The sequence below is a fragment of the Rutidosis leptorrhynchoides genome, chromosome 8 (assembly GCF_046630445.1).
Source record: "Rutidosis leptorrhynchoides isolate AG116_Rl617_1_P2 chromosome 8, CSIRO_AGI_Rlap_v1, whole genome shotgun sequence".
Taxonomy (NCBI): Eukaryota; Viridiplantae; Streptophyta; class Magnoliopsida; order Asterales; family Asteraceae; genus Rutidosis; species Rutidosis leptorrhynchoides.
This window is the reverse complement of record NC_092340.1, coordinates 85,509,060-85,533,152: the sequence shown is the minus strand read 5'-3', so window position 1 is coordinate 85,533,152 and position 24,093 is coordinate 85,509,060. Positions and strand designations below refer to the sequence as shown.

General features: G+C 36.0%; 1 protein-coding gene across 1 annotated transcript; it reads left to right on the top strand.

Moving 5' to 3' along the window:
- Positions 1–17,344: 17,344 nt before the first annotated feature.
- On the top strand, positions 17,345–18,556 carry LOC139863582 (uncharacterized). Its single transcript, XM_071852201.1, has one exon. The coding sequence runs from the start codon at positions 17,345–17,347 to the stop codon at positions 18,554–18,556; it is 1,212 nt and encodes a 403-aa protein (XP_071708302.1).
- Positions 18,557–24,093: the final 5,537 nt, after the last annotated feature.

Here is a 24,093-nt window from a genome sequence, read left to right as displayed (position 1 = left end):
AACCCATATATCACTCCTTTGGAATTGGTTTAATTCCTCTTTCATGGCTTCTACCCAACTTTCATCTAATAATTCTTCCTTGACATTTTTGAGTTCTATTTGGGAAATGAATGCATAGTTTGCAACTAGATTGAAGATTTGTGATTCTGTGGTTCTAGTGTTGATGTCTCCTATGACTTGTTCTTTTGGATGATCCTTAATATGTTTAAGGTTGGTTCTGAGTTATAAGTTATTTTTACTAGAATCATTTTCCAAGTGAGATTCTCTCTCATTGGTTTCTTCGACTTCTTTAGACTCAATTTGGTTGGTGCTAGTCACAATAGCTTCTTGTTCAACTACATCATCATCTACAAGTGGTTTGGACTTAGGTGGAGGAGTCTCATCAGAGGTGACATCTAATGAATCTTCTATGACATTAATGTATTTGTTTAGAACTCTATAGGCTTTGCTCTCTAACGAATATCCTATAAATAATCCTTTAAAGGCTTTAGGTTCAAACTTGGTTAAGTATTCCTTTTTATTTAAGATGAAACATTTACATCCAAATACCCTAAGATGACTCACGGTGGGTTTCCTACCATTTAGAAATTCATAGGGAGTTTTATCCATTGAGGGTCTAATTAGGACTCTATTTTGAATATATGTAGAGGTTGCGACTGCTTCACACCAAAATTTTTGAGGGATTGATTGTTCATTTAGCATTGTTCTACTCATTTCTTGAAGAGTTCGGTTTGTTCTTTCAACAACCCCATTAGATTGAGGAGTGCGAGGAGCCGAGAAATTATGAGAAATTCCATGTAAATAACAAAAGACTCCAAATTGGGCATCATTATCAAATTCTCTTCCGAGAAAGCAAGTTTTGGTATTTTTGTGGCAAAAATTACAAATCTTTCAAAAGCTTCATTTTTGTGTTTTAGAAAAAGTGTCCAAGTATATCTTGAAAAATCATCAACAATTACTAGGGTGTATAAATTCCCACCGTAGCTTTGAACGGATGATGGACTAAATAAATCCATGTGTAAGAGTTCTAGATATCTTTTAGTTGAAATGAAGTTCTTAGGTTTATGACTAGCATGGACTTGTTTTCTTACTTTACATGCATCACAAAAATGACTTTCATAATTTAGCTTGGGTAAATCTCTAACCATTTCTTTAGAAGATATATTGTGAATTAATTTCATATTAGAATGCCCAAGTCTCCTATGCCACAAAGTGATAGTGTCATGAATGGAAGTGAGACAAATATATAAATGTTTAAAGTCATTTAGTTTACATGTGTAAAGGCCCTTTTTCCTAATTCTGTTTATAACATTTTTACCATCTTTGGTTATATGTGAAGATAACTTAGTGAATGTCATGTTATACCCTTTATCACATATTTTACCAACACTTAGCAAATTAAAACTTAGGTTCTTAATATGCAAGACATCTTCAAGTGTAATTTTAGAGTTAGTGATGTCACCTTTACCTACGATTTTACCTCGTACGTCGCGGGCAAAGATTACGTCACCTCCATTATGAACTTTGTACCTTGTAAAGAAGTCTTTGTTTCCCGTCATGTGCGTTGTACATCCACTATCAATAATCCAATCTTCTTCTTGTACAACGCCATTTAGGCAAACCTATATTTGGTAGATTAATGAGTTTGGTACCCAATGTTTATTGGGTCCGGGATGATTAGCATTGAAAACTCCTAATCTAACCCATCTTTTTACTACTTTAGCATTGTAGTTTCCTTTTGGTTGAGCCCTTGTTTCAATGATTTTCTTCCTAGGATTTCTAGAGTGATTAGTCTTATTTTCTAAGAAATTTTCTTTAGATTCTACCCTTTTTGGTGATCTAGTTTTTGAAAAAGGACCTGCGGTCAGCTTCACGATCAGACCGTGCTTCGAACGCACACTTCCTGTAACATTTTGATTTTCTTGAGACTTAATAAACACTATAGGTTGTTGTTTTGATGGTTTAATTTTGAGGGTTCTTTCTTTAAACCCTTACCTAGGTTTGTTATCGCCAGGTCATTGAACACTTAAGATGTCTTCTAGTAGTTTTTCACTTTTATTAAATATTGAAAACTTGATTTTATTCTCGGGTAGTTTGACGGTTTTGTTAAGTGTTCTATTTTCATGCTTTAGATCATCACAAGTAAGGCATTCATGTGAGTTAGCTATTCTTTCCTTTAGCCTAGACACTTCTAGCTTAAGTGAGTTATTTTCTTCGTTTAAGATGGTGTTACTAGTGCTAACTCTACTACTTAGATCACAAAGCTTAACGAAATTATCAAAATTAAATTTAAAAGAGTTTGGAAGAACCTCATTGTCGATTTGTCAGACTAGGCAAGCTTCATCATCACTTTCCAAGCTTGGTGCATCGATGGCCTTGAGACATGTTTCCTTTCCTTCTTCTTGTGTCTCATTTTCTTCATTGTCCTAAGTACCTCCTAGAAATGCCTTCTCGTTCTTTCTTTTGGGACATTCACTTATCAAATGATTTGGATCACCGCATCCAAAACATTTCCTTACGAACTTCTTCTTGGAATCAAAGGGTACCTTCTTTGAGTCCATTGGAGTTCGGACATGATTCCCGGGTCTTCGGTAGAACTTCTTGAACGATCGAACAATAAACGCAAGTTGTTCATCGTCATTTAGGATATCATCTTCATCCTCTCCGTATTCACCTTCTTCACTTGCTTTGGCTTTCAAAGCAATTAACTTATTCCTTTCTTTCTTGACTTTGTCCGCTTCTTCATCTTTGTCTAGGATGACCTCATGGACTTTGAGATTTCCAATGAGTTCATCAAGCGACAATTTTTCCAAGTCATTTGACTCATCTATTGCAGTCACTTTAGGTCTCTATTTGGAAGGTAATGCTCTTAAGAATTTACGAACATATTGCTTGTTCGTATAGATAGTACCTATAGCTTTCAAACTTGAACAAATATTGTTAAATCTAGAATAAGCAATATCAATTTTCTCATCATCCGATATAACAAATTGTTCATATTAAGCTACTATTAGTTCAATTTTATTTTCAATGACTTGCACATTTCCTTGATGAGTAACTATTAAACTATCCCATATTTCCTTTGCATTCTTAAGCATAAAGACGTTAAATATGACTAGTTTAGCTTGGTAATTTTTCCTACATCCATTTTATGTTCTTTGGACCAATTTTCTTCGGGTACAATTATTCTAGTTTTCATATCTTCACTTAGAGTGAATGGGACATAATCGTCCTTAGTAATAATGTTCTAAACGTCTATATCTTTAGCACGGACATACGTTTCAAATCTTTATTTCGTCCTTAGTAATAATGTTCTAAACGTCTATATCTTTAGCACGGACATACGTTTCAAATCTTTGTTTCCAATAACAAAATCCTTCACTCTCAAGTAGTGGAGGTCTTTGAATAGAGGAACCTTCATTATAGCTCAAGTTCTCAAATTTTTTTTCCATTTTCTTTAACTCAAAAGTTTGCAAAAATTACTTTTTATCTTAAAAATAGCAATTTTAGCAAAACGTTTAGAGCAACCGCTCTGATACCAATTGTAAGTAACTAGAGGGGGGGAGGGGTGAATAGTTACTTAGTGTAATTTAAAAAAATTGAATTAGAACTTGAGATTACTATAGTGTGATTTGAATAGTTTGTTCACAAGTATAATAAGTAAGTAGATAAAGGATAAGAGAACAAACACGGAGATTTATAGTGGTTCGGGAAGATGTTAACTAATCTTCCTTAATCCACTCCTCAATTCTAACGAACTGAGAGTTAGTTTCACTATGATGCTCCAAACTCGGTGGAGTATCCAGATACAACACTAGCTCCTTGATAAGCCGCAACTTATGAACCCTTACATCCCGTTGAAGAATTCACAATCACCAATCATCTCTTACCACAAGATCCTAATGCTACCACTAAGTGAAACCTCACTTTTCTTCTAGATCCCTTCAAGAAGATAATTTACAAGTAAACTCACAACTAAGTTTACACACACTCTTGCTTGAATCACTCTAAATTGATTATAATGAGATTTGAATGATATCAGTAATTGAAATGTAAGTGCAAGAGGTGAGTCTTCAAGTACTCCAAGGTTTGGCTTTTATAGGCAAGAGAATTTCAAACCTAGATAACCGCGGCTCACCCTACGGTCGATGGTAGGTCGACCATGCAGGCCTGTCCTCTGAATTTTATAGCCGTTTGAGATCTTTTACTTTGGCTTTTATGTAAGTGCTCCAAGGTTTGGCTTTTATAGGCAAGAGAATTTCAAACCCGAATAACTGCGGCTCACCCTACGGTCGACCGTGGGTCGACCGTGCAGGCCTGTCTTCTGAATTTTATATCCGTTTGAGATCTTTTACTTTGGCTTTTTCCCTTATTGGATGGCTGCAATTAGATGCCAAAAACATCTGAAAAGACCTGCATTACCCCTTTTGTCTTGAAGGTATTCTTTGAGGTTGACCTTGGCTTGAAAGGGGTAAGTCACTTTGTATTAGAGATGTGTCATTGATTTCATTTTAAGGAAAATTCAGAATTTTGATCCCATGACAACCATATGCTTCCAAACTTCAAGTCACAAGTCTTCAACTCTTTTGTCACTACTAGTTTTGCAAGTATGTATTCTCATTGGTTACTTGCATGCTTCCAATTTAGACTACTTTGTTTCTATGTGAAGACTTTTGGGAGTTTACACTTAACTCTTATTAAACACATAATTAGTGCTTAATGATTAATCAAGTGGAGAGCATCTCTTTAATTGGGACTTAATGACCATCTTTAAGTTTTATTCCTTTTTCAATTCAATTTATAAAAATACATTTTGAAAAAGAACTGTTGGTCCTACTTGAATGTTTAATCTTAATCATAGGCTAATAGTGTCATTAAGAGGTCATTAAGAGTAATTAACCAAAATTAGTGTTTTAGAGACCAAATCTCATTTGCATATGAAGGAGGCAACTATTCTAAGTATGTTTAAACAAGTTTTGTAAATTATAGATGCCCTGAAGTAGTCAAAAATTTTTCGATCAAAAATCGGACAGTGGGTTTCTGCGGTCGACCCACGGCTGACCTTGGAGTCGACCGTGTACCTTGTTTTCAAGAACAAAGGTACATGGTATTCACGGTCTGTCCTACGGTCGACTGTGGACCGACCATGCTCCTTCAGTGTGTTTTGAAATGACTTTTTTGACTTATCAGTTTTGTGTATTGGTCGTTTGCTAGAGATAGTGTAGGCTTATGAACGTGTGTTGTTTTATACCTTGGTGTAAGCACACGAGACTTGGTGTCATCATCAAAACAAAGTGTTTAACATTTGAATATTAATATTGGATTACTAACCAACAACAAGATCTTTGCTAGAATCTTATTATAGGAGTTAATTAGACTAACGAGTCGAAAATCATTGAGACTTAACGGGTCACTCTTTTTTGGGACAAGAGTGACGAAAGACGCATTACAACCTCGTGAGATTTCACAGTTATTCAAGAACCACTCGAATGCATTAATCAGGTCCTCTTTAATTAAATGCCAAAAATTTTGGCCGGGACCCGGCGCTTTTATACTATCACACTTGTTTATGGCATTAAACAACTCTTTTTCGGAGAATTTTGACTCAAAAAAATCAGCATGTGCTGATGTAATCTGCCTCAGTGCCACATTTAGACCCGACCTAGATAAGATACAAACGATCAGAATTATTTCTGTTGAATATATTCGCGAAGTGATTATAAGCTTCATCCTTGATTTCCATTGGATTTTCATTCTATAACCCATTTACATATAAGCCACGGATGTTGCCTTTGCTGAATCTTCTTCGATATAGTGAATGAAATGAATGTTTATCACCGTTTAATATCCACTTGGCCCTCGATTTCTGTTTCGCCATATTCGATATAATTCTATCTTTTTCTAACCATTTCTTTTGTATCTCTAACCAATTAGCGCGTTCATGTTCTGATAAATCCCTAGATTCCGCCACTTGTTACCAATAATTAGCGATACCCCGTAATTCATATAATTCCTCATCTAATCCCTCAAATTTTTCAGCTAAGGCCATCTTGACATTTTTAATTTTGAGACGAAAGATGCAATCAATATGCCTACCATCTATATTTTTACTCCACTCTTCAGCAACAACCATTTCAGCACCTTCTAATTCTAACCAATTATCAAAAACCCGACACGGTTTAGGTCTAAAATCTATATCTCTGTCCCGAAGGCTGATAGTACAATGATCCAAAATCTTTCTTTCAAGTGTTAAGACTGAGATTCCCACAAATATGACAGAATTTCTCAGAGACTAAAAATCTATCAAGCTTGTTGAACTTAAAATCTTTATCACAAAATCTAGTATACTTTTTACCACCCATTAGGACATCTATTAGTTGCAATTTATCAATGAAATTATTAAAACAATCGGCTCTTTTTGTATGAAATTTCCATTGAACCTTTCGGATTGATCCCGAACCTCGTTAAGATCCCCACATAACAACCACGCCCAGTCGTTAATAACCATAAGATTCTCCAAACTCGACCACAATATTTGTTTGTTAACATCGTCTTCAGGACCATAAATGTTAACAATGAAGCATTCACTATCATTCCCCACCCAAATAACCTTTACTGCAATAAAATACTCGTCCACAATAGCTTGCTCCACTTTGATTGAATTATTGTCCCAGATCAGCAATATCCCACCCGATTTACCCACCATATCCTTCTGGAAAAACCCACAATTGTTAGAACCCCACAAATTATTAACCCAATTATCATTAAGATTTTTCTTTTTAGTTTCTTGAAGAGCAAGGATATCAGGTTTTACATGAATAATAAGTTTCTTGAAGTCCCTTACCTTACTGTATTTACCCGAACAAAACCCTCGTATATTGAAAGAAATAATTTTCATGATACAACGGTTGTAAACGAAAAGGGAAGAGGCAATTTAGAACTATTCTTGGACAGAAATAAGTCCAATTCTTTTTGCAAAATCATTGAGTTGCACACTGCTTTTAGAATTGCTTGAATTAGTTTTGCCTCTTGTCGATTTCGTGACTTTTGGATACCGCGAATTATTGGATCTACCAGACTTAGCCATTTGTTTTCCCTTCGATGACTTACTACTTTTCGATTTACTGCCCTTCGAGTTTTTCTTCTTCTCCACCTTGTGTTTCAATCTAACCAAGCACTTGGCACACATAATTTTCGAAGAGGCACACCAATTGCTGATGCTGTTCCAAAGGTTATTAGAGTTTGTATTCTTCAAAGATGCTTTACGTCTCTGGCGAAACTCAATATAAACCTCATCATCACAAACGTTGCCTATTGGAACTTCAAACTATGAATCGAAGTTGGTTTCAGGTATCAATTTACTTCACCATCTTCTAGCTCCGCTTCAGAATCATCAAAAGTATTGGGGATTTCTATATCTATTGTCTTGTTTAGTTCATCAAATATTGGGCTAGATCTGGACCTGGAAAAAGGCCCTTACATGGGATATTACTCAGACTGGATCCAAGCCCATTAGAAGCTATAGTTTCCATGTGATCGTTAATGGGCTTATCCCAATAAGGCAAAAAAAAAACCGTCTTTAATATGTTTATTAACAAGCTTATCATAACAGGGCCCGACAAATCCCTAATTAACTATGGACTCCCTCATCGGTCCAGTAAAGTCCATATTTTCAATATCCACCCCGTTATCTTTGATTGGTACTTTAAAAAATTTTGTGCCGTCTTTTTTGATACACCCGATGTCATCATTAGGGTTACCATTGCAGTCAATCCCCTTGGAAATGTAAGGGTCATCGCAATTATTGCGTATGTCCCCCATGCCTCTACCAATCCCCATGCAGACTGAACCTTCATCTTCCACCGCCACATCTCCATCATCTTTTCCGGCCAAACCTTCAGCTTTATCTGGATTTTGAAACGGGACCTCAAATCCTTCAATATCATCACTCAAGATCTCATCATCATCATCATCATAACCGGAATCACTGTTGCTGCCATGTTTCCAATCACTTACATCATCATTCTCGATATCAAGTTTAATGATATCCTTAATTTCTTTAATAACCTTGACATAGAAGATACTGCTATCAACCTTTAGTTTTATCGTTTCATTGATGAGATTCATACCAACAGACTTTGACAAGTACTCTACCCAATAGTAACCTCCGATTTTTGGTGCGATTGCAGTTAGAAATCTCGTAAACCTTGCCTCACCACTCCGCGATTTTACATAATGTTTTCTCCGACCAGTATTTGACCATAATTCCCATGATAACAAGCCATGTGAGCCTGCCAGAAGTTACATGATGCATATCACCACGTTGGATGTTAATCAAACACCGTTTAAGGAAGTAGTCATCCCTGGTCATAATGTTGTTGGCAATATCTTCGTTATCAAAAACCAACCTCTATTCTCCCAAGATACTTCAATTTAAAAGAATCTAACCCTTCGAAGTTACATATGGAATGCAGGATCTCTAGCGTCTCGATCTTTTTAACCTCTCCAATCAAAGCCTTTCTCAAGATTGAATGGTTATCATCGGTTGTGGAGATGGTAACCAACCTTTCCTTTTCCTAAGGATCAACCTCACTATTCTTCTTCTACAGAATACTTGTAAGTCAAAGGCAGGTTCACCTTGATATGAATCAGTCATTTTCCCCTTACCCTTGTTGTTAACGACATCACTAAATTTTCTCCTATCCCTGACGGAGCAGGGAGTGACGTTACCTTTCGCCTCCTTTGTCTCAAAACTTCTTTGCGGGTTGTTGCTTGACTTGGCTTCCTTGTTTTCTCCATCAAGATCTTTTGCCTTAAAAATTCTGATTTCTAGCCCCTAAAACCGTATATCACTAAGCTTATGTAACATTGCAGTTTCATTAGTTACACCTTCGAATCTCATGAATGCAAATCGTTTCCTGTTTCTCAGCCTTTTGTTCACTAAATAGATGTTAGATACCCGAGAAGGAGTAAAACATGTTTCCCTAGCCTTATGGAGGATCCTTTATACTAGGGCTATATAAAGGATCCAAGGCTCCCTAGATTAGCTAACATTAGCCACCGATTTGTAATGTATTCAAGAGAGCCGTGGAATATAGTTGACTAGTTTGACTAATGCTCTCTACATTCATGTGGTTTATTGTTCACATTCGTGGTATTCATGAGATCTAGGATCCTACAATTGGTATTAGAGCTTAGGCCTTCATCACATGAAGGAGATCTTTATGAATATTATGAATATTTTTCCTCCACCTTCAAACCTTCATACACCAAACCCATACATCTACAACCAAATCTTTAAATCTTCATCATCTTCGTCATGAAGATATGAAGATCTTCAAAAAAAAATTTCGAAAAAATTTCAAAATTTTTTTTGAAACCGAATCTCACCAAAACACAAACACAACTAAATGAGATTCATTCGATACCGAATCTCATTTGCCGAATCTAAACTGACACTTATTCAAATCAATACAAACAATATTCCAAATCACAAACAACAAACACATCTGATTCATTTCATTATTATATTCATATCACAAATTTCAGAATTACATAAAAACAAATTCGTGATTTAATTTTGCAGCTACAGTGAGTTCATCATATTCATCAAGGTCAAACGAAACTAGAAATCTTCATTAATATTCATTCACTCGAATCAGGAACAGATAAATGATGCTTACATGATTCCTAGGCCTCGTTCATCCTCATTTCAACAAAACAGATTCAGATTCGAGCAATTTTGATCGTGTTCTTCATTGTTCACCGAAAACACACATTGATTAGTTTTGAGAGATTTACTCAATCATTTTTCGATCTAAAAGCTATTTTGAATTCCTAACAACTTGTTTAAGCTTTGTGATGCTTTGAATCGAGTGGAGAAACAACATCAAACACGAATTCGAAAAATTAAACTATCATCTTCGGTCAAACTTTCAAATAAAAAAAAATCATGATGTTTCAAGATGAGATAAAGATCAACGAGAGATCTATGATGGATTTGCAACAAGTTTCAAGAAGGAATCAAGGCTTGAACTCGTCTAATTCATGAAATCAATATTTTGTGTTCTTCATAATAAACGAAGATGTTCACTGTTGATTGTGAAATTTGAAGTTGTTATGATTGTTGTTTGATACAGACATCATCTAATCACTGCATTTAGAGCCTCTTGCAATTAATTTCGAGTCTTCATTTACCTGAATTGAGGATTTGGCGAAATTGAATGATGAACGATCACAGTCTCCATGAATCACATTCGGTATCTGCTTATGAATCAGACTCGGTATTATTGATGATTATGATTCGGTTACTGATATACCGAATTAATGATTCGGTATTTGGATGATTCTGTATGATCGATTGTTTTTGGATTCAGTATGATTCATCATGTTCTTTGTGTGGACAGTTAACAACGATGATGAACATGATTAGGTTGTGGTTATGATTATACTCGGTATAATATTCGGTATAATACTCGGTATATACTCGGTATATAATCGGTACAATACTCGGTATAATATTCGGTATTCTATTCGGTATAGTGATGGTATTGATAACATGGACACAATTCGGTTACCGAATGTGATTGGCTCAACAGTAATACATTCCATTTCTTATTGGGCTTCACATATTTCAGACTAGTAGCCCAACCGAATCTCAATTTTATTGCTAGGCTTCACAAGTTACTAATGGGCTACCGAATCTAATCAGCCCAACAGCAGTCCACATAAAAGAATCTGATGCAATGTTATACTTTTAGTCCCTGCTATGTTTCAAGAATTTGCAAGGGTAGTCCTCTTACAGAATCTGACTCAGATTTTGACAGTTTTGACCCCTGATAGTTTATCAGATTTTTGGGGATGGTCCTTTACCGAATCTGGACCTCCAAAGCATATTTTTCAATTATTTTCGAGGCTCGGATTCACACGACTTTTCTCATACGCGTTCTTTAAGATATTTTGGAGATTTGTCGAGCACATCAACCAATTTAAACAATGAAGCTTTTTCTTCGTGCAAGCATCATTTTGGGGGAGATATGTATATGGTTGATGTACGTACGAGTTATTGTGTGATTCGATGAGAAACAAAGAAGGATTCAAAGGAATGCCCGCATCTTATGGGGAGTTAAAGATGAAGATTGGTTTATTCTCCCCCTACAATCTTTGAACGTTCATGAAAGGTTTCTAAACTTGAAATTGTTCCCATACGCGTTATCAAGGGGAGTTTCTAGAATTCGACGGCGTTTTGTAATCAAAGTCAAATGATGATTCGACTGTGACTTCTATACATGAACGGTATAGGACTCGGACTTCAAAGGAAGAACTGTTTGTTTGGGGGGAGCTAGAGACTTGAAGAAGATCCTACATCATATGGGGAGTTATCTTATGACTAGTATCGAAAGTACTCTTTGGAACGATGAAAGTTCAAGAGGCGTGTCTCGGTATTGAAACCGACGGTATTTACGTCATGACACTTTGATGAGAGCCCATGTACTTTAAGGGGGGAGCTTCTAAAGTTTCGAAATGACTTCTCAATACAAGCAAATTCTAAAGACATATCACAACTAAGTCAAGGGAGGGATTGATGGTAACATATTTAGTTTGTGATGTGTTCTTCAATGCGCATTCCGCTGTGCACACTCAAAGACCGTTGAAAGAACGATGACATCAAGTTAGGAAGATTTCAAGATCTTCATCAAAGGCCGTACATCATTCCGGGGGGGGGGGGGTTAGTTAGCAATAGTTGATTCTTTCCTTGTAATGTTGTATGTTTACTAGGGAGTTAGTTTTTGGAAACCCGTCTCACTCCTGGGGAGGGATTGTTAAGTACCCGAGAATGAGTAAAACGTGTTTCCCTAGCCTTATGGAGGATCCTTTATACGAGGGCTATATAAAGGATACAAGGTTCCCTAGATTAGCTAACATTAGCCACCGATTTGTAATGTATTCAAGAGAGCCGTGGTATATAGTTGACTAGTTTGACTAATGCTCTCTACATTCATGTGGTTTATTGTTCACATTCATGGAATTCATGAGATCTAGGATCCTACGATAGACATCTCTCACACTTCCATATTTTTTGAATTTTCTCCAAGTAATTTGGTTGGTTAAAGATATTTCAATGGTAAATGATCGCGAAGATATGCGAAAGTCATCAGCCTTATGTATGGTTATGAAGTGCGTGGATGCTTCTGAGTTGATTGATATGGTTTAGCTTTTAATGCATCTATTAAATTTGTATGATTTTTAGTCATGTATGCTTGTTAGTCTAACGAGTTTTGGTTTAAATAGATAAATAACGCTTGTAAGCCCATGTTTGATCCTCCATGTTCTTGTTTGATTTTTCACTTTTCCGTGAAAAAGAAATTTTATTTAATTCACTTTTTTGCCAAAAAAAAAAAAAAATATATATATATTAAAAAAATAAAGTCGGGTTGACTCGGAAGCCCAAAAACAAGATATCGAAACCCTAACTTATTGTCTTCTCCCCTCTCACACGTAAACAGGAGGAGGTTAGGTATATATATTACGAATCAATTATTAAATCCATCGTATCGTATTTCTCAATCAATTATTACTTTAGGTTTTCTGATTCAATATTATATAGTTATGTCACGGAGTGATTTGTTCGACGCTGATGCTGTGATGAATACGGAACCAGAGATACAAAGGTGATTACTTTCTGATTTTCTACACATCTTTAATGATTAAAGTTATATCTTTTTGTATGTCTTTAAGAAATATATAATGATGTCTCGATATAGAGATGTTGTCCTGCAATTCAGACTCTGAAATTCACATATTTGAGACTAATGATAAATTTATATGAGTACTTTTTTAACCAACTAATGAGGTCTTTGGTTTATGCTCAAAGAATTTATCAAAGAACTCGATATGGTATACAAATGTAACAAGAAATCTTAGGTTTTTGTATACATCCTTATAATTTAACTGCTAATGAGGTCTCTTATTTTGTTCTATTTGATTTTGGTGTAGCCTGGGTGTGCCTGTATACTCCCAATATAGTATCGGTACATATGATGATGATGATGTCCCAAATATGCTTTCAGAAGTAGCAAACGATCCCCTGCCTCTTAATTCTGGTGTGTCTAAAGTTATATATATATATATATATATATATATATATATATATATATATATATATATATATATATATATATATATATATATATATATATATATATATATATATATATATATATATATCAAGAGGGAAGTAACCATTACGGAGGAAACGGGGGGAAGCAATTTTTTTTTTTTTTTTGTGTTTTTTGAAAAAACTTTGTTCACGAACATTATAGATTGGATGAAAATAAGAACATTTAGAAAAGACACTTCGTGATGATTGTTATTATTTTGGCGGGAAAACGCTCGAAGAAGTAATATATAACAATTATCGTGTTTTTCGAGCGTATGTTGAGGTTTTAGACATTAGGGTTTAGATATTAGGGTTTATAGGGTTTAGATATTAGGGTTTAGAAATTTAGGGTTTAGGGTTTAGATTTAGAGTTTAGATTTAGGATTTAGATTGAGTTTTTAATACCAAACCTTAAACCCTAAACTCTAAATCGGGCTAAATTTTACTTCACAAAACATGAAGAAAAAAAAACGTTAATATTCTTCACGAACAATATTATCTTGAATGTTATTTTTGTCGATCGTTTTCCCGCTAAAATAATAACATTTATCACGAAGTGTCTTTTCTAAATGTTCTTATTTTCATCCAATCTATAATGTTCGTGAACAAAGTTTTTCCAAAAAACGAATATTTTTTTTTACTTCCCCCCGCTTCCCCCCGATTGGTTACTTCCCCATTGATATATATATATATATATATATATATATATATATATATATATATATATATATATATATATATTATGTACATCTCTTTTTGATTTTCTGATTACCATGTTAAATACTTGTTTATTGAAGTGAACCTAAGACCACGAGAAGAAAATAAAAAGGGAAAGGGAGTAAGAAAGTGGTTATGGCCTTTAATACAAGAAAAGAAAAAGGGAGTAGAACGGTGGTTATGGCCTTTAGTAGAAGAAAAGAAAAGGGGAGTTGAACAGTGGTTATGGCCTTTAATAGAAGAAGAGAATAAGGGAGTAAGGAAGTGGTTTTGGCCTTTAATAGGAGGATTGTCGATTGTTGTTGTTGTTTTTGGAGCTTCAGTCATCATCTTTTCTAGTGCAAGGCGACCCCAGGTCATAGCTAATGCTGATGTGAAGCCACCCCGGGTCACAGCTAAGGCGGGGCCTAAACCAAGATTTCACTTTATTTCTGAGGAACCTGGTTTTTGCAAGTATATAAGAAAAACTACAATACACACATTGTACTTTTAAACATTAGTATCTAGTTATGTTTGACAATAGTAGTTAGTTTATTTTGAATTAGTATTTCATTATTGTAAGCCAAGATCCGACTTGATCGGTTGAGTGGGCATAGTTCTCTCTCTTTTTAATAGCAAGTAATCTCTTAATGAACTTAGCAAATTCGGCCTCATCCGTTCAAGTTATATAGCAAGCTTTACAGTTAGTATCATAGCCAAATACTAACGCATACAATTTTGAAATCGTTTACCAATATCAGATGGCAATGACAGATGAGAAAACCCAAACTCAAGATTTCCCCACTTTGATGGTCATTACCAGCAAAGGTATTGTTATTGAACAATGAGTAACAGAACCAGGAAGACCAGGCGTACCGTTGAGTGAAGCACAACCGAAGCAATACATACGATAGTGAGCTTGCATGGGAGTCCATGAAGTCAAAGTTTGGAGGTAAAACCAAGGTGAAAAAGTCACTGTTGAACTCCTTAAGAAGGGAGTTTGAAGTACTAGCAATGAAAGGAAATGAGACAATTGCAGAGTATTTTAAATGTGTGATGGATGGATGTAGCAAACAAGATGCGCAGTACTGGGGAAACAAGATGTTTGATCCTCCATGTTCTTGTTTGATTTTTCACTTTTCCGTGAAAAAACAATTTTATTTAATTCACTTTTTTGTCCAAAAAAATATTAAAAAATAAAGTCGGGTTGACTCGGAAGCCCAAAAACAAGATATCGAAACCCTAACTTATTGTCCTCTCCCCTCTCACACGTAAATAGGAGGATGTACATAATATATATATATATATATATATATATATATATATATATATATATATATATATATATATATATATATATATATATATATATATATATATATATATATATATATATATATATATATATATATATATATATATATACGGAACAAGATGTTGTCTTGCATTGAGACTACTTAGAGATTCAGATATCTGAAACTAATGATAAATTTATATGACACACACATATTTTAACTAACTAATTAGGTCTTTGGTTTATGCTGATAGAATTTATGAGAGATCTGCTGTCCCGATCTATTCAGACGTATCAAGAAATCCTAGGGTATTTGTGGTATTTCAACTAGTTCCACAAAAATCCACAAAAAGAATACACTTTAATTTGAATATTTCTTCAACTTTTAGAAATACCACCGTGCCCCACCATATTCCACTACCCAACCACCCACCATCCTTTTTTCCGATCAGTTTGTTTCCTCATCCGAGAAATCATCTTAATGATCAGCTCATCTCCGGCAATCCTTGCTGGATTCCATTTCGTCTGAATCAGTTAATGAAATCAAAGTGGTGATGCAGTGATCTCTTCCGATCATTTTCTGCCGGAATCCTTCTTCTATTTTTTTCTCTCGTCAATATGTCACCTCCTGTTCGCTCCGATCATATTAACGCATCTAAAATCTCCACTAATATCTTCATCACTAATTTCCCACATAACTTTGAAACCAACGATTTGCGTGATCTATGTTCCAAGCATGGTACTGTCATGGATGTTTATATCGCAAAAAAGGTTACGATAAAAGGCACCAGTTTTGGTTTTGTCAGATTCCTAAACGTCAAATTGGTCAGCGATTTGGAAGCATCGCTCTCCAAGATCTGGGTTGGAAACTTCCATCTCTATGCTGCCCTAGCACGGTTCAATCGATCGGTATCGAACAAAAGTTCTAATAATAAGCAAAACTTATCTCACAATGCTTTCCCTAAGCCTAAGTTTGGACCGACTAACTATAATACGAACAGTAATATGCATGGCTTCTCCTATGCATCGTTAGTTGGTGGATCGAAGGTACAGCTGCCAAAGGCTTCTCTTGTTAAAAAAATTAATATTGAAGATGATGAGTTGCTAAATATGGAGAACACACAACTTATTATGTTTGGAAAAGCTACTATTCCTTCTCAAATCCTGTTTCTAAATTGTATGTGGCATGATGAGGGTTTTGAATCCTTATCTGTCCAGTATTTGGGTGGTACGTGGGTTTGGATCGAATTTCCTAATATTGAAACTCGTGATAATTTCTGCAAAAATTTGCTTGTCCGCAACTCTATTTCGGAATTCTGTCCATACTCGGACTCGTTTTCGATCAAAGATAGAGCTATTTGGTTAGAGATTGCAGGTTTGCCTGCGAGAGCATGGAATTATGATGTCTTCAATAAGATTGCTTTTCATTTTGGGAGGGTTCTCTTTCAGGACTCTAATCTAGAAGACAAAAAGGGGAATGGTAGAGTTTGCATTTTGACCTCTAATCTTGAGCCCATTCATGAACGTGCTATAATTACGGTTATCAAAAAAGATTATTCTATACTTGTGAAAGAAGCAGAAGATTGGAACCCATCCATTCTAAAGGTATTGTGTGAATCTTCCTTCGACAAGTCAGAGGAGGATGTTGCCTCTATGGATGATTGTTCGAATAATGATAGCCATAAGGATCTTGAAGAAGGTGAAGTGGTAAAAGATACCTTTGATGACCATATTTTTAATGTACCTAATGTTACTGATCTCAAGTCTGATGCGACAACTCCTGTCTGTAAGGTTACGCTTAAACAAGTAGAGATAGATGATGGTATTGGGTCTGTATCGAAAGTTCGAACTCATGCTGAACCTGAGGTGTCGCCACAGCCGGATGCTAACCTGGGTATGGATTCGAATGTTGACTATGTTAACACCCTTAAGGTTTCATCAGCACAAGGATCATCTTCTCTTTCGAAACCTCCTGGTTACACTAGTAAGCGTTTCTATTCTCCTAAATTCTCTAATGGAAAGCCTGTTTTTTCTTCGGATCATTCTGTTATTGCGAAACCTGTCTCCTCACTTGGGCTAGCTGAGCAATTTGATAATATTATCTCTGTCGGGTTATCACTTGGATACGATATGAAAGGTAGTCAAGCAGATCTTAAAGAGTTGCTTCTTAGAAAGGGTGCTAACAAATCGATTTAATGAATATTTTGTCCATTAATATTGGTGGAGGAGCGAGTTTCAATTATAAGCAATCTTGGATTCGTGGTTTATGTAACGAATATAAAATTGATGTTTTAGGTATTCAAGAAACAAAGTTAACTAAGTTAGATGTGTTTATTGCCCGTTCTTTTTGGGGTAATAATTCTTTTGAGGTGGCTAGTTCATGTGCTCGAGGCAGATCGGGGGGTCTTCTTACGTTGTGGGATCCCTCGAGCTTCTATAAATCGCGTATTTTTTCATATGACAATGTTCTGATTATTGAAGGTTCTCGTCCTTGCTCTCAAAACAGAAGCTTCATTGTCAACGTGTATGCTCCTCAAGATAGGGCTTCCAAAAACAGATTATGGAAACTCATCTCTGATTTCATTCATAATAACAGTGGGGATTTTTTCATCTTTGGTGATTTTAACTCAGTAAGGGGCGCTCATGAACGGTTTGGTTTGACTTTTTGTCCGCTTTCGGCTACCGAATTCAATGATTTCATCTCTACCTCCTGCCTTGTCGATTTCCCAATGGGTGGTAGGAATTTTACAAGATATAGCAAGTCTTGTGATAGTCGTGCCAAACTTGATCGTTTTCTTCTATCTAATAGCGTAATGGACTCATGCCCAGATTTAGTGGGGCGTATTCTCCCCAATTTGTGGTCGGATCACTGCCCCATTGTAATTTTCAATGAACATTTGGATTACGGGCCTACGTCTTTCAAGTTATTCGCATCTTGGTTTTTAATGGATGGTTTTGAAAAGGTTATTAAAGATGTTTGGAACGATTCTTCTATAGCTGCTGATTGTGTGGGGATCAACCCTTTTTTTGTGTTCAAAAATAAACTGAAACATGTTAAACTAAAACTAAAAGAGTGGAGTAAAATTAAATTGGCTTCATGTGGTGCTCGTAAGAAGCTTCTGCTATCCTCTATTGATCAGATCGATAACGATTTAGCGAATGGAGGTGATCGAATTCAGCTTTCCAGGGAAAAGGTTTTGGCTATTAAAGATCTTGCTTTTATTGACAAATCAGAAAGGATGAACGTTGCGCAAAAAAATAAGAAACTATGGAATACTTATGGGGATGAAAACTCATCTTTTTTTCATACCTCTATTAATCGGAAAAGAAAAAAACTTGCGGTTACAGGAGTGATGTCGAATGGGTTATGGGTCACTTTACCAACACAAGTGAAGAATACTTTTTAATGTTTTTCAAAGACAAGTTTAATTGGTGCAAGTCTATTAGTATTGCTAGACCGAGTACACATCTTCGTAAGTTACCTCCAGCGCTTGCCCTTTCTTTGGAGGATCAATTCTCGGAGGAAGAAATTAAACGAGCGGTTTGGGATTGTGGGGACGACAAAGCTCCAGGCCCCGATGGATTCTCGTTTCGGTTTATAAAACAATTCTGGGATCTGATAAAATCGGACGTCTTTGCTTTTATTAACAACTTCTACACTTCAGGTTTTATTCCCAAAGGTTGCAATTCTTCGTTTTTCTCCCTTTTTCCTAAGGTTGATAATCCCTTGTACGTGAAAGACTATCGGCCTATTAGTCTGATTGGAGTTCAATATAAGATTCTGGCCAAACTTCTTGCAAATCGTTTAGCAAAAGTTATTGATCATGTTATCAGCAGGGAACAATCCGCTTTTATTAAAGGGCGTCAAATTCTTGATGGCCCTTTGATGATTAATGAAACTATAGATTGGTGTAAAAGGAAAAAGAAATGTGCCATGCTTCTCAAAGTTGATTTTGAAAAAGCCTTCGACTCTATTAGTTGGGACTTCCTTACTTCTATGCTATTTCACCTTGGTTTCGGAAGACGATGGATACACTGGATTAAAGGATGCCTAAATTCATCCTATGCTTCGGTCTTAATCAACGGTAGCCCTACAGAGGAATTCAAAATTGGTCGTGGTCTCAGGCAAGGAGACCCCTTATCTCCGTTTTTATTCATCATTTGTATGGAAGGGCTACATGTCGCCATTTTGGATGCTCTGGACCATAACATCTTTAGGGGTCTCCCTGTTGGTAAAGAGGAAAATGCTATTCGTTTGTCTCATTGTTTTTTCGCAGATGATGCCTTATTTGTTGGCGAATGGAGTGATGTTAATATTAACAACCTTATCACAATTTTGAATTGTTTTTATGCAGTTTCAGGTCTTCAAATTAATGTTCAGAAATCGAATCTTCTTGGCATCGGCATTTCTACTTTGGAACTTAATCGCCTTGCTGCTTCCATTGGTTGCAAACCGGCTTCCTTTCCATTCTTATATCTCGGAATCCCGATCGGTGCTAACATGCGTCTTATTTCTAATTGGAAGCCTATCATTTACAAAGTGGAAAAACGTCTCTCAAAATGGAAAAGGAACCTCTTATCGTACGGCGGTCGTTTGACTTTAATAAAGTCGGTTTTGGGAAGTCTTGGTACTTATTACCTCTCCTTATTCAAAGCCCCTAAAGGTGTTCTTAATTTAATATAATCCTTACGTGCTAACTTCCTTTGGGGTGGGACTAAAGAAGATAGAAAAATTCATTGGATCAAGTGGGACGATATAACTAAATCGAAAGAAAAAGGTGGTCTTGGCGTTGTTTCGCTTGAGTCCTTAAACAAAGCTCTTCTTTACAAATGGAGGTGGAGGTACGTTAATTGTTCCGGGTGGCTGTGGACCTCAGTGTTGGAAGCTATACATGGTATTCAGTATGATGGGGTTTCTCCGGCTATAAAACGTGGCTGTACAGGTACATGGGCTTCTATTAATAAAGAGATTATTTCCATTCATGCTCATCATCAGACTGTTGTCAACTTGCTGTCTAAAAAAGTGGGCAACGGAAAGGATACATTTTTTTGGCTTGACAAATGGATCGATGGGGTTCCTTTAAAAGATAGCTTTCCCCGATTATTCGCTTTAGAAGTGGATAAAAGGTGCAAGATTTTTGAACGCCGTTCGAATGGTGAGTGGAATTGGTCCTGGAGGCGTGCTGTTAGATCAGGAGTGGAGCTTCAGCAGTTGCAAACGATGATTGATGCTATTAATCTTTTTAAATTCTCGGATGTTAGCGATCTTTGGTACTACAATCATCTTTCTAATGGCGTCTTCTCTGTTTCTGGTTTTCGGAAATTGCTAGATGTTACTAACACGGGTTGTTGGCCAACTCATTGGTGCAAAGTGGTTCCCCCTAATATCAACTTTTTTATTTGGCGTGCTCGGTTGAATAGGCTTCCCGACAAATGCAGCTTAATCGAGAAATGTGTGTCTATGCAGGATGTGCTATGTGCTGCTTGTAGTTCTCATGGAGAGGACTTACCTCATGTGTTCTTTGATTGTGATAAAGCAACGCAGGTATGGGGGTTTATCGCCTCATGGTCCGATCTTGTTCTCCCTATTTGGAACTCGGTAAACGATCTTTGGTAATGGATCATGACTTCATCTAAACTCCCTACGAAGGTGATCGCTTTGGAAGTCATCTGCTACTCTACTCTTTGGGCTCTTTGGCGATATAGAAACGGATGCATCTTTGATCCGTCTAGTTTTAAAAAATGTCATATTTTAGATTTCATTGTTTCTTCCTCTTTTGATTGACTTTCCTCCCGTTATAAGAAAGCTAATCTTAATTGGAACAATTGGTTAACAAATCCCTTAATGGCCTTGTAATTTCTAGCTTCTTGCTAGCCTTCTTTTATTTAATTTATCAACTGTTTAAAAAAAAATAATAATAATTATTATATGATGCTAATGAGATCTTTGATTTTGTTCTAGCATGGATGTGCGTTCAGCCCCGCCTCATGATTCTGGTGCGTCTAAATTTATGCATAATTTTTTAATTTTACTGTACATCTCTTTTTAAATTTCTAATCAACACGTTAAATGCTTGTTTATTGAAACGAGAAGAAAAGAAAAAAGGAGTAAGGAAGTGGTTGCGGCATTTAATAGAAGAAAAGAAAAAGGGAGTAAGGAAGTGGTTATGGTCTTTAATAGAAGAAGAGAAGAAAAAGAGAGTAGGGGAGTGGTTATGGCCTTTATTAGGAGGAATGGCGATCGGATTGTTGATTCTGGTTGGAGCTTCAGTCCTTGCGGATGCATTCGCCGGTTCTAGTGCAGGGCAACCCCAGGTCACAGCTAATGCGGGACCTAAACCAAGATTTCACTTTATTTCCGAGGAACCTGGTTTTTGCAAGTATATAAGAAAAACTACAATACACACATTGTACTTTTGAACATTTTATATTTATGTTTGAAATCGTTAGTTTATTTTGAACTAGTCCGGGTCCGGCCCGCGCGATGCGGCGGGGGCTTTCGGCCTGCGTATTCATATTTAACGTAGCTTTATGTATTTATAGAAGGGAAAACGCTCCATGCGTTAAGCGCCGTTGTTGGTGTTGTCGTCTTTACTGTTTTTTAAAATCTGTCCGGTTCGAACGTAGGTAGTTTCATTTTGCTGATAAAATTATTTCGAGTCTGACAGTGCTGGCGAAAAAATATAACTCGCGGCGAGTAGGAAGATACGGGTTGTCGTTGTTTTTAGCGTTTTTTAAAAAGTGTCCGTTTCAAACGTACTTTTTATCGTTTTGTTCATAAAATTATTTCGAGTATGTCGCTCATGTCGAAAAAATTTAACTCGCGGCGAGCGGAAAGATACGGGCTGTCGTTTTGTTTAGAGTTTTTTGAGAAGTGTCCGTTTCGCGTATAGTTAGTCCCGTTGGGTTCGTAAGATTTTTTCGAGTTGAACGGTGGTCTCGGAAAAATTTAACTCGCACCGAGCGAGAAGATAGGATCCGTTATAAATTTGGGTGAAATTATTTTCTCTTATTTTAATAAAATTATATATTTACACTTTTTACTCCTGAGAAAGTGTAAACTTGAGGGGGCCGTTGTGTAGGCATAACAAAAGTTGAGAAATCGGTTGTAATGTGAACACAAACTCAAGACTACAATAAGGTATAACTAAAACTACGAATATTCCCACCACATTTAGTGGGTAAGGGTAAGGGTGAATTAGTATTTCGTTATTGTAAGCCAAGATCCGCCTTGATCGCTTTAGTGGCATAGTTATCTCTTTTTTTTTTTTTTTTTTTTTTTTTTTTGGTATGGCTATGGCTATTTAATAGCAAGTAACAAGCAATCGTATCAATAAAATCAGCAAATTCGGCCATCAAGTTATAGCAAGCTTTACAATTAGTATCATAGCCCAATAGTAACACATAATTTCGAAATCTTTTTTCAATATCACATACCACACTCAAATTCCCCACTTTGATGGGTATTACGACAACTGGAGTGAACAGATGGAGAACTTGATACGAGCAAAGGTATTGTTATTGAAAAAGGATTAACAGAACCAGGAAGACCAGGTGTACCGTTGAGTGAAGCACAATAAAAGCAATACAAATTGCAAAGTTCATTAGTTGTGCACTAGCAAAAATTCAAATGAATCAGCTATGAAGAAGAAGACCAAGCCTTGAAAATGGAAGATTGCTCTAGTATTATGCGGGGTCGAGGCAGAGGACGAAGTACATATAGAGGAAGAGGTCGTGGACGTGGTCGAGTGAGTTTTGACAAAGCCACTGTGGAATGCTATAAATGTCAAAACTTGGGACATGTTCAATATGAGTGTCCGAAGTGGGATAAAGGGGTCAACTTTGGTGAATATGATGAAGATGATCAAATGCTATTTATGACCTACTTTAGTGACAGAAGCTGCATTAAGGAAAACACATGGTTCTTGGACGCGGGTTGCTCAAACCACTTGTGTGGAGATTGTGTAACAGATTGCATTGGTTAGTGTAGTTGGTTCTGTTACTTAAATCAAGAATTATGTTCCGTGATTGTAATAGCGTGTGCTTTGTTTTGTGTTTCTTTACTTTTGCGATCGTTTGACTGTGTTCCACCTTTATCTTTCACGATAATGTGACTACTTACTACTGCATCTTTGTCTTTATTTCTCAAGTGGCTGTTGTTAGTAGCTAGCAGGAATTATGTTTGTTTTTATGTGTATATGTTCTTATTATCCAGTTTGTGTGATCTTTTTTTAGGTTGTATTTGAAGCTGCAATCGCATTTCAAGTCTGCATTTGCTATTTCATGTCATATTTTATTTCATTTGTGTTGTATGATGTTGTTGTGTTGAATGAATGTGTTGTGTACTATGATGCCGAATTTGGACAGTTTACAATATGTGTTAGCTCTGTGAGTATTGAATCATACAAGTAAGAACCTAAACTTTCTTCTACTCAATCACATCTTTAGCTTTTCACATTGGAATCAGTTGCTAAACATCGATTTCGCTGATTCAGTCATCAAAATAATGCCTAAACAAACTAAATTTGTGTGCAAAACACGAGTGTATACATTATGTTCAAATTGATGCCACTCTACAAACTTTGCAGATGCCGTACAGTAGCCTAAAACAAAAATAAAAAATATCAAAATATTGCACACGAAATCAAAAACAGTCTTCAAATGTAGAAATCGGTAAAGTACTTGCAGGATGAAAACTCAGTTGAAGCAAGTTGCCGACAAAAATGGTATAGCAACATGTCTCCCACATTACTTTTTTGCTTATTATTTATATATTTTAGTAAAGTGTACTGGTCTAATTTGGAAAACACATTATTTTGTTATGGAATATGAAAACATAGTCATTCATAATTTTTGGCAATGAAATTAGTAGATTACATAGTTATATTCTTGTTTGTCTTTTTTTATCTATTGATCAAAAGGCTAAGTTTTTTATTATTGATAT